We start from the raw sequence: 18,870 nt of genomic DNA on the forward strand, positions 1-18,870 counted from the left end.
AAGTGCGTGTGAGGATTTTTGTGAATCCAGCCCCACTGTTCTTGCTGGTTCCAAAACCCAACCCCGATTTAGCTAGGCCTGGTTTAGTCATAAGCGATGAAATAGTGGTCAAAGACTAATATACGACTTATAAGTGGATATTGGGAGCTCAGAGACACTACTGAGCACCAGAAGAGGCAGTGCCGATGTTTGCAAACGTGTCCTATTATAACAAGCCACATAATTGGTACCTGCCAGACATCAAGTGGTTGCTTGGCAGCTACCTCTCTTTACCCATTCCCTGAGGAGGCAGCGTCTCTCCAGACATGATGTCACTTAAGGCAGAGAAAAATGCTTCATGAGATAAAAGGAGAACAGCTGTATAAGACTTACTGCCTCTGAGCTGAGAGATACCACAGTGTGGGGGTGGATGGGGCGCAGCATGAAAACACAAATTTGTGCTGCTGCTCATGTAGTGATATATGAAGCAATGCTAGATGATAACTGTATATTATGGAGCAGAGGGAGGAGGATGGAACAAACAGTAAAAGTTACAAAGGTACATCCTATCAGTTTTTCCTCAGTGTCTGCTGTGGGCTCCATGATTAGGGAGAGTCTCAGATTAGCCCTGTAGAAGCAGCTATGTCCTCCATAGTAGATTAACCCTTTATTAAGCCCCCGTCTCACTAAGCGAGATCGCTGCTGAGTCACAAGTTTTGTGACGCAACAGCGACCTCAGTAGCGATCTCGCTATGTGTGACACGTAGCAGCGACCAGGCCCCTGCTGTGAGATCGCTGGTCGTGTCGGAATGGCCTGGACCTTTTTTTGATCGTTGAGATCCCGCTGGGTAGCACACATCGCTGTGTTTGACACCTTACCAACGACCTCGTTGACGACTCAGACACTGAATCGTCATAATAGCTCCCATGTGACATCGTTGTACAGGTTGCTACAGGTCGCTGGTGAGATGTCAAACAGTGAGATCGCAGCAGCGATCGTTGGGAAGATCTCACTGTTTGACATCTCACCAGCGACCACATAGCGACGCAGCAACGATCCCTGACAGGTCGTATCGTTGTCGGGATCGCTTTAGCATCGCTAAGTGAGACGGGGCCTTAAGTATCTGCCTCTGATAGGCAAATTTGCTTGAAAATTATGCACATCAGTGGGCACTTTCACTCTGCAGGCACCATTTTAATTCTATGGCCCCATTGGTGCATACATCAGAATTCAGTTTTGAAGGTGGGTTCGAACGCAAGGAATGACGGAACCCACAAATGTGGAGAAAAGCGCAATGTGAAAGCACCCTTAGCTGTTTAGTATGAAAATGGCCTTTGGTTAAAGCCCTATCCATAGTACATGTCATTGAAATCTGATTGGTGGGGTCCAACACAGGACATCCCCACCGATCAGCGGAAATCTAATACCGCAGCTGGATAGTAGCGATGTACGAGGACTCAGCAGCTCTACCTATTGCTTTGTGGCCACTAACAAGTACTGCATTTTATCTCCCACATAAGTGAATCAAGTGTAAGGCCACCCACTAATCTCACAGTGATGACCGATCCTGTGGAAAGGTCATTATTTACAGGGATAGTCCACTACTAGGACAACTCCTTCTCAATGTGAATGTTTGCCCCATGAAAATAAAAACACTTAAGGCCCCGTCACACATAGCGATTTACCAACGATCACGACCAGCGATACGACCTGGCCGTGATCGTTGGTAAGTCGTTGTGTGGTCGCTGGGGAGCTGTCACACAGACAGCTCTCTTCAGCGACCAACGATCAGGGGAACGACTTCGGCATCGTTGAAACTGTCTTCAACGATGCCGAAGTCCCCCTGCAGCACCCGGGTAACCAGGGTAAACATCAGGTTACTAAGTGCAGGGCCGCGCTTAGTAACCCGATGTTTACCCTGGTTACCAAAAAAAAAAAAAACAGTACATACTCACCATCTGAGGTCCGTCAGGTCCCTTGCCGTCCGCTTCCTGCTCTGACTGAGTGCCGCCGTACAGTGAGAGCAGAGCGCAGCGGTGACGTCACTGCTGTGCTCTCACTTCTCACTGTACGGCCGGATCTCAGTCAGAGCAGGAAGCAGACGGCAAGGGACCTGACGGACATCAGATGGTGAGTATGTACTGTTTGTTTTTTTTGGTAACCAGGGTAAACATCGGGTTACTAAGCGCGGCCCTGCGCTTAGTAACCCGATGTTTACCCTGGTTACCAGTGAAGACATCGCTGGATCGGTGTCACATACACACCGATTCAGCGATGTCAGCGGGACCTCAACGACCAAAAAAAGGTCCAGGCCATTCCGACACGACCAGCGATCTCACAGCAGGGGCCTGATCGCTGGTACGTGTCACACATAGCGAGATCGCTACTGAGGTCGCTGTTGCGTCACAAAACTTGTGACTCAGCAGCGATCTCGCTATGTGAGACGGGGCCTTTAGGCTGCCGTCACACTAGCAGTATTTGGTCAGTATTTTACATCAGTATTTGTAAGCCAAAACCAGGAGTGGGACAATTAGAGGAAAAGTATAATATAAACATATGCACCACGTCTGCATTTATCACCCACTCCTGGTTTTGGCTTACAAATACTGATGTAAAATACTCACCAAATACTGCTAGTGTGACAGCTGCCTTATACTCACCTCACGTGACGGCTCCATTCCAGCGTTCTCTGGGCTGATGCGCAGTTATGACATGAGAGCCTGGTGCGCAATCAGTGCTGGCGCCACTGTCCCCGCCTTTGATATATAGCAGTTAAGATGAAGTGAGAGGCCGGACGCAACCCTGACTTCCTATTGATTACATATACTTCTGTCGACGGGGACAGTGACACCAGCACTAACTGGGCACAGGGCTAACGTGTCATAACAGCACGAGAGCACCGGGAATGTGACTGCCGACACCGCTGAAACAGAGCCGGCATGGGAGGGGAGTATAAATTTTTATTTATTTTAATTGGGGGAAAACATTAAAATAGAGAAAGGGTTTTTCTAGTAGTGGACACCCCCTTTAAGCTGCACGTCAGTATTTTTCATCAGTATTTCTATGCTTAAAACAGTAGTGGAACTTAGCGAGGAAAAACTAGAATTGAAACGGACTCCTGCTCTGTGTTTTGGCATAAAAATACTGATGTGTGAATAAAGCCTTAGATGCAGCCTTGTCCCCTTCTTGCAGATTAACCCTTTAGAAGCTGCTGTACCTTCTTTTAGCTGAGCTGCATAATACATGGCGGATATACAGCAATATTTTGTATGTAGTTCAAAGGGCAGTCTGATGAAAATAAGTTACCTGCTCACAGGCAGGCAATACTTTATTAATCAGTGGGGGTCCGTCCGCTGGGACCGCACCGGTCAGCAGAGCGGGGGACAGTGCACACAATCGACCGCTACTCCGCAGAGAAGTGCAGTGTGCACTATAGGCAATGACAGGAGCAGCGGGCTAACCTGGTGACCCATCAGGGATAAAAGTTCTGCCGCTACCCCCCGGTCACACCCCCTCACCCATCAATAAGTCATCACCTATCCTGTCAATGACAGAAAGATAGTTTTTACTGGACAATTCCTTTAAGGCTGGATTGTCCCCAAGTAGAAGGGAATGTCACCGGATTTGGTGCTGGTAATAATGGTGGGCGTGTGACAAGTGTCAGGGGCTGTCATACCCCATACAGAGCAATGCAGGATGTAGCCATGTGACTCCCACCTGTGAAACTACAAGTCCCAGCATGGCCTGCTCTCTCTGCAGTGCCTCCCGTGTTTCCCCCTCGGTGCGCCCCCTATCACGGGGCAGGGAAGGGCGCAGTTACCTGGCAGCGCCACATGTCCTCAGCTTCTTTCTGGAGACTGGACTTTCCAGAGCGTTCCCCTGCGATAACGGAATCCTGGCCGTGGGTCGCGTCATCTCCGGAGCGGGGCTCCAGCAGCGGCTGTCAGGCTCGGCGCCTAATACCAAAGCTCTTTTCGCGCCATCTTTCCCAGGAGAATTTTGGCCAAAGCACTTCCGGTAATTTCCTACAGGAGAAAGTAATCAAACGCAGAGCGCCCAGACCTCACCACAACAAGGCGGATCCACGAGAGAATCGAGCGGTTAGGGGTTTTTTTTTAACACAACTTTATTGAAATTATTAAAATTGACATATTTTGACAAGCGAACTAGTGACACCTGGTGGCTAAAAGAAGCGCCTACAGCTGTTCTGTTGTACTCTCCACGGCAGTCACAAGCCACCAGTGGCAATGAGTGGGTCACAGTTAAAAGGATTTTACAGGACTATTTGTTTTTTTACTATGGACCTAAAAACTAACAGACAGGTAGTTTTTACAGAGGCAACTACCAGCTCTGGCACACCTCCCCGCAATTCAGCTGCTCAATGTCAACAGAGCAGAGCTTCCTCTTCGGGCACACTGTCCCGAGTCGTCTGTATTTCCCCTGGAGGAGGGCGGTCATGTTTCGACTAGTTTAACTCGGCTTCTCTCAATAGAAGAAGTCTAGTCAGCATGTGACCATAAGTATGCAAATCGCATACATGAAATGAAGTGACTGCTCACCCACATGGGGAATAAAGAGAAATCGTAACAGTGTGTGCAGGATTCAGCAGAGTCATAGAATGACTGCAGACTTTTCATTTGAGCCTGGAAAACCCTTTTAAACTTTCCAAACGTATGAACGTCTTTACAAGAACAAACATAAGCTTTGTTGAAATTCATGGGGCCATCAGAGTCTATGACTCCACTCAGCAGTCCGCTTGTATACCTTTTTAGTAGTTCGCTAACATATGCACTTGACAGATACCAAAATAGTGATGTGAACAGCGCCTTAGGAAAAGCATATTCATAAATACAAGCAATAACCATAACTCCATTTTATTTCTTTTTATTTTTGCAATAATGATTATTGTTAAATTATCCCAGAATTTGTGCGTCTATGGCAAGTTTACATGGCGAGGGTCTAAAGCCGCATTCACTCAGGCTACGTTCACATTTGCGTTGCGTCGGGCGCAGCCGTGGCGACGCATGTGTCATGCGCCCCTATATTTAACATGGGGGCGCATGGACATGCGTTGTCTAGCGTTTTGTGATGCATGCGTCATTTTTTACGCAACTGTCAGGGCGCAGACAACGCTGCATGATGCAGTTTTTTGGCGTCAAAAAAATGAACGCATGCGTCACAAAACGCTGCGTTATGCATGCGTTGAGCATGCGTTGTGCGTTGCGTCGCCGACGCTGCGCACAACAACGCAAATGTGAACGTAGCCTCAGGCAGATTTCAGTTTGTACCAATCTCGAGTAGTTCAAAGGCCTTATAACATGAACCGATGGAAACTGTATGAGAGCGCATAGTCCTAGGGGTGCCACATAGTGCGCATATTGTTGGCAGCACATACTGTTTACATGGGCAGCATAAAAATCAATCAGCTACTGAACGAGCTCAGGCGATGGCTAATCGCTGCCATGTCTAAACGGGCCACTAGCATTAAAGGGAACCTGTCACCAGAATTTTGGCGGGTCCTTTTTTGGGTCATATGGGCGGTGTTTTCGGGTCTTTTATTAACCCCTTTCTTTCCCGCTGGCCGCACGCTGGTCTCGAAATTGACTTGACGTCGATTCGCTTTCCTCCCTAGTTAACGCGTGCGCAAAGCAATCTTGCCGCGGGCAAAGCTGAAAACCATTAGTGCGCATGTGCCGGCACACTATGTCCCGGAAGTATTTTGCTGTGTTCCGGGACATAGTGCGCCGGCGCATGCGCACTAATTATTGTCGGCTTTGCCCGCAGTTGGGCAAAGCATACTGCGCGTGCGCAAGGCAAGATTGCTTTGCGCACGCATTAACTAGGGAGGAAAGCGAATCAACGTCAAGTCAATTTCGAGACCAGCGTGCGGCCAGCGGGAAAGAAAGGGGTTAATAAAAGACCCAAAAAAGGACCCGCCAAATTCAGGTAACAGGTTCCCTTTTCATAGAAGGGCTCGTTCCACCACTTATTGATCCTTTCCATGTGGGGTGACAGTTCTGCATGTCTCTTCGGCTCATCGCTGGATTGTTTGTTACCTGTGCCCCTCCTTGGTTACCAGGGCTGTAGTACTGGGATGTGCTAATGTTTGCACTTTTATCTTCTGTGGTTAATGACCTATACATAACTTTGTTTCATGAGCAAACATCAGCCTGCTATTGTCTGATAACACTTGTGTCAGGGCACATTTCTCTACCTGCCAGATAAAAAGTTATAAGTGTGCATTTTCTTCTCCAGAAATGCTCCTGGAATGCTCAGAAATAGAGAAATTTAAGATAAAGTAGTAATCAGTGTGACCGACAGTTTTCTAGACTTCTTATCGGAAAAGCTGATGATTACTAGTCAGCTCCTGTTACCCAAAACTTGGTTCCTTCCGTTTATCAATAGATAATTACCTGCACAGTTAATAAAGATTCATTGTTTTCATCACCAGACTTGTATCATTAAATGACAGACAGTTGGTAAATATTTACCAATCGGTGGTCGTTTAATACCCTGCTTACCCAGGCACACCATGCTTCGACGCACTCTGAACAATCTGTAATCGATCGTTCACTGCACATAGGCTGCTATTGTTCTCAGCAGCATGAGTACTGTTTACATAGGATGATGTGCTGCTGAGGATGATGATCTTTTGTGCAGCACAAAAGGTCATTTCACCAGACAAACAAGAATTTTCCTTTGGCAGCCTGCTTAGGGCCCCTTCACACTGGTCGATTCTGCTACGATTACGACGCATTTGCGTCATATTCGACATCGCAGTACGAGCTCGTAGCCAGCGGTCACACTCTACGATGTTAACGCTTTTTCTGACGTAGTTGCGATGTGAACGTCACGCGTCGCAATCGTACGCTACCCTTCACACCGCCATAGTCCTACGACTCCGAGCGTGACGTATTACCAGCATGGGCGTGCTAAAACGTCACGCCCAATCAGGAGACAGGTATGCGGAAGCCCAACCCACGTAGTCGCATTACGAGCTCGTATGACCGCCGTCACATACTACGATTTCGACCGCCACAGCGAGACATTTACGACGAAAGAAAGTTCTGCTCTTTCTTTCACATCGTACGATGCTGGGCTGCGTCGCAAATCGTAACGCCATGTCACACTTTGCAACCTCGGAACGAGGACGGATAAACGTCACAAATCGAACGCTCGTTCAGACTTTGATTGCACAGTGTGAAGGGGCCCTTAGACTACAAGATTATCATGAAATGAGTATTCCTAGGAATCCTTGTGCATGATAATCTTGCAGTGTAAATTAAGCCATAAGGTGTTCAAACACCAAATGCTGGTCTTGGCAAAATTGTCAGATTCTGCTGACTCTCTTCTAATGATTATAGGGGCCTGTAGATAAGTATTCCTCCTGTCTCCCCTTATTCTGAGAGCTTCCCAGATTTTACAAGTATGCTTTAAAAAACTGTAGTTGTTGATCTTGAACGCTATTTCAAGTTATAGAAATCTATAAGGCAGAAGGAAAGAGGTCAAACCATTAGGCTACGTTCACACGTTCCTTTTTTCATCCTTTTTTTTTCAGGTCCTGTTTTGAAAAACCGCAGCTAAATTCTGCGCTGATTTTAGCTGCGGTTTTTCATCCTTTTTCTTCTGCGGATTCCACTGCGGGTTTCCAAATGCAGTTTCCTATTGGTGCTGCTGGAAACCCGCAGCGGAATCCGCCGAAAGAATTGACATGGTACTTCTTTTTTCTGCAGGCAAAACCGCTGCGGATTTGCCTGTGGAAAAAAGGATCGTCGGCACAGCGGGTCCTGTTTTCCATTGGGTTACATTATACTGTAACCTACATGGAAAACTGCTGCGGATCCGCAGCAAAAACCGCACCGTGTGAACATAGCCTCAAAGGGAATCTGTCAGCACTAAATGACTGTTCAAACTAAGCATAGGTGTTCAGCGCACCTGTACTGTTATCAGACAGTTACAAGGACCTTTCCACCTACCTGTTTCCCATCCATCTCCACCCTCCTCTGACTTTAGTAAAGCCAGAACAATTAATCAAGAAAAGGGATGGAGGTGATAGATGAAAACCAATTAGATGGGAAGGTACACTTAATGGTTTGGCCACGGCAAAGGTTCACCTGTGCTTGGGTTAAACAGCTGAGATGAGCGAACCCAAACTGGAAAGTTATGGGTTTGTACCATACTCCTAGTGTCTGGTGCTGAACTCCGAGCACAAACTACACCTAGAAGTCTGTTTTACAGTTCGGGTAGGAAATGCAAAACCCTTTAAATTGTTAGTATTTGCTTTGTCTTTATGTGAAGTACTTTTGCTTTGGGCGTTTAACCTCAGGAAACATCAATGTAAGTTTCATAACACATCACAAGAAAATAGTCATTAATTTAATCCACAAGTAAAATACATATTATAAGGGCACGGTTAATAATAATAATAATAATAATAATATATTAAGTTAAAAATATACAACATTTTAGCATTAAAAAAATGCATGAGGAGCTTCATATGAGCAATCGAACATGGACTACAGTGATCTTTTGGTGTTCCTTGGTGATTTATACAGTGATCTACTGCAGAGGCATCCAGAAGTGTGTATCGGGCCACGTTCACACTTCCATTTGGACATTCGGTTTGTATGTTCCGTCTTGAGGAACAAGGGGTAACGTTTCTCCTTGTGGAGAGTGACATGCCTAAAAAATGCCTGACATGCCAGTGTAGGGAGACAGATAAGCCATGCAATGTTCTTCTAGGAAATCAGATCTCATGCTTTGCACTGAGGAGGGGCAAACCCCCCGAAACACGTGTCTGCAAACTGAGATTCTGGTTTGGCTTTTATCCTAGGTCATGTGGCAAGTCTTGAGGAACAAGAAAAAGAATAATGGCAAAAACAGTTCTGTTGCATAAATGATGCAAACTGAAGCAGAAATACCCATTGATTATTATGGGGTCTGTCTGTGTTTCCATTTGTATTGGTTTTTATAACAGAATAAAAAAGTTCTGCAACTTGTGCGTCTTCTTCAGTTGTAAAATCTGACTCATAACGAAGTCCAGACGGATCCCATAATAAGAAATGGGTACCTCTGCTTCCGTTTGTATCATTAATTCAACACATTTGTTTTGGACATTTATTCCGCTCAAAATATAAGAGAAATGGAAGGTCGAAATGGAAGTGTGAACGCAGCCTTATACCCTGCTGTGTCCAAGTGTCAGGTGGAAGGGTTTGTATTTGTAGATTCCTGCAGTGATAATCCATTTTCACTGAGATGTGAAGGTTAAAACTCCATGAAACATGTTTCAAAATTCATGGCATTTTTTACAAGTATAGTTGAGCAAAAAACTTTGCAGGACCCTGGTCCAGGGATGGAAGTTTGTGCCCACCAAACCAAAGCCCTGCAAACTGTAACTTCCTGCCACATCCCCGGCGCCTCTTCTGATTAATAAGCACAACTGTGTCGTGCATGTATCGCACTTCAACATAGCGATATTGCGTTCCCTACTAATCACAGAAGACGGAGGGGATGCTGGCAGGTAGGAGGGCGTTTGCAGGGTTATGGTCCATTGGATTAGAGTTCTGTGGATCTTTTCACTCAGCTGTACTTACAAGTGTTTGAAAAATAAAATAATGTGAAAGAGTATGTGCACACAGGGCTGAAACAAAGTGGATTTTGTGGGTGGAAAAAAAAATCTGCTGTGTATTACAGTATCAGTTTACAAAATCTCATTCACACACTGTAGAAAATATCCTTGTTGGAAATTGACCGATACTGCGGATTCTAAATGTGTGAAAATCTGCAGAGTTTCCTCCCAACAAAAACTGCAGGTTTTTTTTATCCTGAAGAATTTGCTGCAGATTTTCCACTAATGAAACTCTACAAAGGAATAAGTGTTGTGTTCTTGCACAAGGGTATGTTTCCACGTGCAGTAAACGCTGCTTGTCTGACGCTGCGCAGAGCCGCAGCGTCAAACACGCAGCGTGCAGATGTTACAGCATAGTGGAGGGGATTTTATCAAATCCCGTCTCCACTATGCGTGGTAACACGCACCCGGCGGCCTTGCGATTCCGGACATGCTGCGTGTCTTTTAAGATCGCAGCATGTCCGTGTACCCTGCGGCGCCACTGCGCAGCCGCAAGGTATATTACAGGGCCCTATGTGTGGGGTGCGATGATGTGTGCAATGCAGAGGTGTCAAACTGCATTCCTCGAGGGCCGCCAACAGGTCATGTTTTCAGGATTTCCTTGTATTGCACAGGTGATAATTTAATCACCTGCACAGAATGATTCCAGCACCTTGTGGAATGCTAAGGAAATCCTGAAAACATGACCTGTTGGCGGCCCTCGAGGAATGCAGTTTGACACCTCTGGTGCAATGAACACATCCGGCATCATCGGGTCACAGAAGGGGGCGGGGCTTAGGGCGGAGTGGGTTTGCCGCTCCGTCCAAACCGCCGGCCATCCTGAAGGTGGAAACATACCCTAAGAGTTAAAAAAAATGGGAGAATAATTTGTTTTATACTAAAGCAAAAAAAAAAAAAAGTAGATACCATATGTGGTAACGGCTCTTAGGCTATGTGCCCACGTTGCATTTTTTAAGTGTTTTTCCGCTGTGAAAATGCTTTAAAAACGCTAACAAAAAGCACCCCATTAAATTTAATAGCATTCTGCAATTTCTGTGCCCATGCTGCATTTTTTTTCCGCAGCGGAAACGCATCGCAGTAAAAAACGCAGCATGTTCATTAATTTTGCGAAATCGCAGCAATTCCGCGGCCATAGACATGTATAGAAAAAACGCATGAAAAATCCATGGAATCCGCAGTAAAAGCGCATCAAAAACACGACAAAAACACATCTAAATCCGCATGCGTTTTTTCCTGCCAAGGGTGTGTGGCTTTGAAGCAGAAATTTCTGCTTACTTTCCGCAACGTGGGCACATAGCCTAACTATTCAATGCTGCCCTATTCTCAATGATCAGGAACACCAGGACCAGGTGTCATGCTTTATGTAAGCCCACTCAGTGATGGAAAGTTTCTTTTTCTGAACTGGTCTGACCACCAAGGGTGCAACTGTAGCAGATTACCACTGTACACAAGTATATGACTTTGTTGGCAGAAGATATATGAATATATGAGCATAAGAGGAACCATGTGAAACGCAACTCTGGTGTCAATGTCTGTTCCTTGTCAAGATATTAATAGACAATCAACGTCTGTTTTTCCTTCTCCTTTTTTTACTGTTTTTGTCCTCGCTCTTTCCATCCTCGGAATCCGAAGGAGTCGGCTGCCTTCTAATCACTTTCTTTTCGATAGTATACTCCTGCTCGCCCACCTTCGGATCCGCCTTAACAAGATATTCCCCATTTTGGTAAGTGATGGCAACAAATGTTCTGGGGTAAGTGCCATAGACTCTTCGGAGATCGTCCTTGACAAACTCTGGGAGCTCGCGCTTCACGCCAAACACTCTGTCCAGTCTTCCCCATTGAAGTTCTCCCTTCATAGTGAAGCCTTCTGGCCACGTAATGGTGTTGACTGGTTGATGGCTGTTAGAATTATTGGAATTCATCCAAGGATTATATGTCGCCATACTATTAAAACTAGGGTAATGCCAGCTTGGCAAAGAATATAAAGGGTTTGGACCATAGAAATGATGATATTCGACATGTCCGGTTTGAGGGTAGTATGGATCTCCTGCAGCAAATGCGTAGGGTCGACTGGAAAAGTTATGCATTTGGATAGGGGGGAAAAGGAAGCCATTGTTCTGCTCTGAGTATGGTCCGAATGCGTAAGGTACTGGGGTATTTGGTTGGAGAAACATTATTGGATAATATTCCTGAGGCCTGAAACCATAATGGTACATGGTCTGGAGACTCCTTACTGGAAGGTCATTCTGACTCTCAAGGTCTTGTAACAAATGGAGCTTGTAACCTAAAGAGACAGAAAATGGAAGAGAATTGAATGGTTTCAGTCATCTATCTATCTATCTATCTATCGACATAGATAGCCATAATTGCTAAAAACTATTTTTTTTTGTTAATATTTCGATATATTGACCGATCCATTTGATTTGTATTAGGTTTAAACTGATGTCAGAATTTCCTTTTTGTTATAAACTTTGTTTGCATTCTCTAATGCCGTCGGCTAGACTAGGCGGTCACGTGACTGGACTGCAAGTATGTGATTTGCATACTTTCAACCACATTCCACCTAGATATGCTCGGCCTCACTCAATTCTTTGGTATTGGGCGAGGCCCAGCACGACTAGTCGGCACATGACCGCATGTGTGCACATCACATTCTTACAGTCACATGACTGCCCAGTCTCGGCAGCAACACTGGAAATTCCTGAAAGCATGCAGCGCACATGCTGTGAGGCTCCAGAAGTCTTTAGTGATATAGAGTATCTGCAGAGTTTCACCACAAGACTGAAAAACCCCCATTAAAGGGAACCTGTCACCTGAATTTGGCGTGACAGGTTTGCGGTCATATGGGCGAGGTTTTCGGGTGATTGATTCACCCTTTGCCTTGCGCAGGCGTGTACTACGGAGGACACAGCATGAACTTCAATCCAATATTGCGGCCAGTATGCAGCCAGCGGGTAAGGAAAGGGTGAATCAAACACCCGAAAACCCCACCCATATGACCGCAAACCTGTCCCGCCAAATTCAGGTGACAGGTTCCCTTTATCTCAGGCCATCAGTGTTGACCATTGCATCTAAGTGGTTAACAAAGACTGGTGGCATCATCTGTCACACACCTCCAAGTGCCAGCTAACTGCACCATCGACATCATCGGGACTTGATTGGCTCAGGTCCTGATGATGGTAACCCTGTATTGTCTTCTAGATGCCACAATCAATAGCGATTTTTGGACTTTCGAAGATTGTGAGAGGGACTGAGCTCCTTCTTTCACTCCTCCAGCACCACTGCGACATGATCACGGGGCTAGCCAAGGGTTGTCATTACAGCCTGAGGTCAAATGATGACCAGCTATGGTGGCCTGTTAGACCCTGCTCTGGACCTCAGACTAGGCCAAAGGTTCACCTTTTAACAAGAGACAATGATCCTAAGCACACAGCTAAAATAACAAAGGAGTGGCTTCAGAACAACTCTGTGACCATTCTTGACTGGCCCAGCCAGTCCTGACCTAAACCCAACTGAGCATCTCTGGAGAGACCTAAAAATTACTGTCCACCAACGTTCACCATCCAACCTGATGGAACTGGAGAGGATCTGCAAAAAAGAATGGCAGAGGATCCCCAAATCCAGGTGTGACAAACTTGTTGCATCATTCCCAAGAAGACTCATGGCTGTACTAGCTCAAAAGGGGCTTCTACTCAATACTGAGCAAAGGGTCTGATTACTTATGACCATGTGATATTTCAGTTTTTCTTTTTTATTACATTTGCAAAAATTTCTACATTTCTGTTTTTTTCAGTCAAGATGGGGTGCAGAGTGTACATTAATAAGGAAAAAATGAACGTTTTTGAATTTACCAAATGGCTGCAATGAAGCAAACAGTGAAAAATTTAAAGGGGTCTGAACAGGGGCGGATTATCAGAGGGTCAATATGGGCGGTAGCCCAGGGCCCAGTGGCTTGGGGGGGCCCTGGGCCACCGCAGATTGACCCTCTGATAATCCGCCGGAGTGTGACTGAATGCCCGGCCCGCCGGCATTTATGTGCCCCGCCCCCCGGACCCGATGGGCAGAGAGAGGGGGTCCGCATCGGGCCCCTTCTCATCTGCTCACCGGGCCCCTTCCGGCGCTGCAGCGCTTTCCTATTGAGGTGCGTGCGCGCGCCCGCACCTCAATAGTTAACAACAGCCGCCAGCCAGCCAATTGGAGGCTGGCAGCTGAAGTCGGCCGCAGCTCACACGTCGCCGGCGTCTGACGTCATTGTCAGTCGCCGGCGAGTGTGCGCTGCTGGAGGGAGCTCGCCGCGTGGAGTGCTGGTAAGGTGAGGAGACTGGTTTTTGGGTTTTTTTTCGGTTTTTTTTTTTATAAGCTAACGGTGGACTGTGGACACATTGGGGGCAATACTGGAGACACTGGGGCAATGCTGGAGACACTGGGGCAGATTGCTGGACACACTGGGGCAGATTGCTGGAGACACTAGGGCAATGCTGGAGACACTGGGGCAGATTGCTGGACACACGGGGGGCAATGCTGGAGACACTGGGGCAATGCTGGAGGACACACTGGGGCAATGCTGGAGACACTGGGGCAATGCTGGAGACACTGGGGCAGATTGCTGGAGACACTGGGGCAGATTGCTGGAGACACTGGGGCAATGCTGGAGACACTGGGGCAGATTGCTGGAGACACTGGGGCAGATTGCTGGAGACACTGGGGCAGATTGCTGGAGACACTGGGGCAGATTGCTGTAGACACTGGGGCAATGCTGGAGACACTGGGGCAGATTGCTGGAGACACTGGGGCAATGCTGGAGACACTGGGGCAGATTGCTGGACACACTGGGGCAATGCTCGAGGACACACTGGGGCAGATTGCTGGACACACTGGGGCAATGCTGGAGGACACACTGGGGCAGATTGCTGGACACACTGGGGCAATGCTGGAGGACACACTGGGGCAGATTGCTGGAGACACTGGGGCAATGCTGGAGGACACACTGGGGCAGATTGCTGGAGACACTAGGGCAGATTGCTGGAGACACTGGGGCAATGCTGGAGACACTGGGGCAGATTGCTGGAGACACTGGGGGCAATGCTGGAGACACTGGGGCAGATTGCTGGAGACACTGCGGCAATGCTGGAGGACACACTGGGGCAATGCCGTAGACACTGGGGCAGATTGCTGTAGACACTGGGGCAGATTGCTGTAGACACTGGGGCAGATTGCTGGACACACTGGGGGCAATGCTGGAGACACTGGGGCAGATTGCTGGAGACACTGGGGCAGATTGCTGGAGACACTGGGGCAGATTGCTGGAGACACTGGGGCAGATTGCTGGAGACACTGGGGCAATGCTGGAGACACTGGGGCAGATTGCTGGAGACACTGGGGCAATGCTGGAGACACTGGGGCAATGCTGGAGACACTGGGGCAGATTGCTGGACACACTGGGGCAATGCTCGAGGACACACTGGGGCAGATTGCTGGACACACTGGGGCAATGCTGGAGGACACACTGGGGCAGATTGCTGGACACACTGGGGCAATGCTGGAGGACACACTGGGGCAGATTGCTGGAGACACTGGGGCAATGCTGGAGGACACACTGGGGCAAATTGCTGGAGACACTAGGGCAATGCTCGAGGACACACTGGGGCAGATTGCTGGAGACACTGGGGCAATGCTGGAGGACACACTGGGGCAGATTGCTGGAGACACTGGGGCAATGCTGGAGGACACACTGGGGCAGATTGCTGGAGACACTGGGGCACTGCTAGAGACACTGGGGCAGATTGCTGGACATACTGGGGCAGATTGCAGGACACACTGGTGGTAATATGCTGGACACACTGGGGCAATATGCTGGACATACTGGGGCAGATTGTTGAACACACTCTGGGGCAATATGCTGGAGTCAGACACTGGGGCAGATTGCTGGAGACACTGTCTGGGGGCAATGCTGGACACACTGGGGCAGATTGCTGGACACACTGGGGGTAATATGCTGGACACACTGGGGGCAGGACTGGAGGCATGGGCAGAATGGAGGCATGGGCAGAATGTAGACACGGGGCCGAATGAAAGACATGGGGCAGGATTGGATCATGGGGCAGGAGAATACGATGGAGACAGATTGGGCAGGATGGGGAGATCACATGGGGTAGAATGGATACTCAAGAGTGCAGGATGGGAGAACATATGGCAGGAGCCAGGAATGAGACACACGGGGCCAGGGTGGGGAATATTATTACCATAGGGGCTAATTAAGGGATATTATTACTGCAGTGATCTATTTATTTTATTTTTTGAGTATACTGTTTAAAATGGGGGGCGGTCCTATTACTGTGCAGAGTGACTCTATATCGCCTTTTTTTCTCCATGTGTAATGTAGAAGTTGTGAAAAATTAAGTAATGTGTTCTGCAAGCAGAGCTCGAGATAACTGTGTTATTTCCTGCAGAAACGAGTCCTGGCTGGAAGAAATGATGGCGGTCTGTGCTGGATGAAAGATGAAGGACTTCACCTAGAGACGTCATTGGTGAGTCAGTGTTACCTATACATTGACACTATACACTGTATACTATATACAGAGCTCCTGTGTATAATGTCACCAGTGATCACTGTATTACCTATACACTATATACAGAGCTCCTGTGTATAATGTCACCAGTGATCTCTGTATTACCTGTACACAGACACTGCATACTAAGTATAGATCTCCTGTGAATACTGGCACTTATGGTGATAGTATTGTGTTTGTTTTTTTTATTATTACTGATCAGTATTGTAGTATTCAGTCACTATGTGGTGGTTAATATGTGGTCTGGAAATGGTGTTGTGGTATTTGTCCCTTGAATGTGCTATTTGGTCACCAAGTGGTGGTAATATGTGGTCTTGACATGGTGCGGTGGTATTTGTTCCTTGTATGTGATATTATTCGATCACTGTGTTTGTAATTTGTGGTCTGGTCATGGCGCGGTGGTATTTGTTCCTTGTATGTGATATTATTGGTCAAAATATACCTAAATTATATTGCAGATTTTAACAAATATTTAATAGGTTACAGTAGAGTAGGGCCCGGCCATTTTTCTGGAATAATCTGGTTCGGGTATAATATGACCCCCCCCCCCATCACATGACCCCCCCCCCCCCCGTCACATGACCCCCCCCCCCGTCACATGACCGGGGGGGCCCACAGTTTCTGAACAGCCCGGGGCCCTGGCTACCCTTAATCCACCCCTGGGTCTGAATACTTTCCGAACCCACTGTATAATCTCCTTGCAGATGTTGTCCTTGATAGGATTTGAAACCAGGACCTCAGCGCTGCAAATAAACAGTGCTAACCACTGAGCCGCATCTTGTCCCGCAAAGAATAGTCCTTACACGGCTATGTGGACGGAAAAATAACAAAGTTATGGCTCTTGGAATAAGGGGGAAAAAGCGCAAAAAATGAACCCCGTTCTTAAGGGGTTAAAAACTGATGGCATAGTAAGTGACAGCTCCTTTTACAAGAAGAGCTTATATTACCCCATTGGCATCAAAATTATAGCATTTGTATTGTCATAAGAATATAAAAAGGAAGCGGTGTCCTAATGTGTGCGCTCTGCTTTAGTAACACAAGGTCTATTTGCAGTTTGTACCTGCCATAACCTTTTCTGAGATAAGATTGATATCCAAGCTAAGGTTACGGCATGCCAAAACATGCTCTTCTACTATCGCTATGGCGGAAGAGCAGATCTGTGCCTTAAGAAAGCTAAAAAACATGACATATTTATATATGTAGAAGAAAAAGCTGAGCTGTCCTTTGATAAAAAATACCAGGATATAAAACTATGTACGCCAATGCACTTTATTCCAATTATACCTTGCTACGAATATAGATTTCTCCAATAAATTCCTTTTTTACATATTTATAAATATTTATTTACATAAACTACTACTTTTATATGATTTAGGTACGTCTACTACTTTGGCTAGGCGTATATGCCTGAAAATGATGGGTGACATGGCGCATGGTCACTCCGTCTGCACCATTATAGTCAATATATTTGGAAATAAACTGATTACTTTTTTCCGGCGTGAAATCTCGCAAAGTTTTTCAAGAGGAAGACATATCAGGAAACAACATTTTTTTCCTGATGCATCTTTTTTTTGTGTGTTTTTTTTGTGTTTGGGCAGTTTCTTAGCTCTTTTTCTACATTTTTGCCTGCCAATTTTTTTTGCGTGTGTTTTTTTTCCAGCAATACTGGGGAGTCTTTTTTACTGCCATTTTCCACATGTTTTTTTTTTTTTAACTCTATGAAACAATGAAGAAACTGTAGCAGTTTTTCAATCAAAACCACTGGCAAAATGCTCAAAAAGACGCCAAAAAGCTTGCCGAATAAGAGGAAAACCGAACATATTTGCTTAACTCTAATGGTCACATTCATACATCAGGTTTTTTTTACATCTGTAAACATGAAATCCTGCCTACGATGGCGAACATAAAAAAAATAAATAAAACTGTAAAAAAGGCACAAATTAAAGTAGAATATGACACAAATGAAAAAAAAAAACAAACAAAAAAAATAAAAACAGCAAAAACTTTACGGAAAAAAAAAAAGCGCGAATGCAATAATGCATAGGGTCTATAATATACATCTACTAGATGTTTTTCTCATGTAGTGATTTCTTGGTCCCAAGCAGGTACCTCTCTACAGTAGTATACAAGTTATTGCTGCAACTTTCAAAAGTCAACACCAAAAAGCTCTATAATTCCTTGTCAGGGGAAACATTTTAAGGATGGATTCACATGTTGATGTCAGATGTTTGCTTAAGTCAATGGAAATACGAAGAAAGCGTTACAATTTACAAACAGCATTTTTAGATGAATGGCGTGATTTTTCAACTGCAGACTGCTAATGTGTAAAAGAAAAATGGAAAAAAAAAAAAAAAAAAAAACATAAAAAAAGAACAAACACTCCACAAAAGGTTTGTAGAAAATGAATTTTGCCTATGGCAAATCTGACTATTTTTCAGAGAGTAAACATCTGAAATCACAGTTTGAAACCCAGATTTCTGCTGCTGCAGATGTGCTAGCACTTTCATTAGCCCCATTGTCATTTATTCTTTGCCGATGCCACATTGATAATGAACATGCTGTGAATTATAATATCTGCAGTCTGGTCACTATTCTTCACGCATTTTTTTATACACTTTTTTGAATGGGCTGCAGAAAAAAAACAGTCAAATCACAAACAGGTCACGAGTTGCATGAGACTTGTGTTAAGGGCTC

General features: G+C 46.0%; 1 protein-coding gene across 2 annotated transcripts in view; it reads right to left on the minus strand.

The window, feature by feature from the left end:
- SLF2 (SMC5/6 complex localization factor 2) overlaps positions 1-4,061 on the minus strand; it is an 82,570-nt gene extending 78,509 nt beyond the window's left edge. Inside the window, exon 1 of one of the 2 annotated variants that reach the window (XM_077258636.1) lies at positions 3,801-4,061. In XM_077258636.1, coding sequence (XP_077114751.1) covers positions 3,801-3,895 — 95 coding nt within the window. In that variant the 5' untranslated portion in view covers positions 3,896-4,061. The remainder of the gene's footprint in view (positions 1-3,800) is intronic. The other variant, XM_077258637.1, reaches the window with a different exon arrangement.
- Positions 4,062-18,870: the final 14,809 nt, after the last annotated feature.

The sequence above is a fragment of the Ranitomeya variabilis genome, chromosome 4 (assembly GCF_051348905.1).
Source record: "Ranitomeya variabilis isolate aRanVar5 chromosome 4, aRanVar5.hap1, whole genome shotgun sequence".
NCBI classification, from domain to species: Eukaryota; Metazoa; Chordata; class Amphibia; order Anura; family Dendrobatidae; genus Ranitomeya; species Ranitomeya variabilis.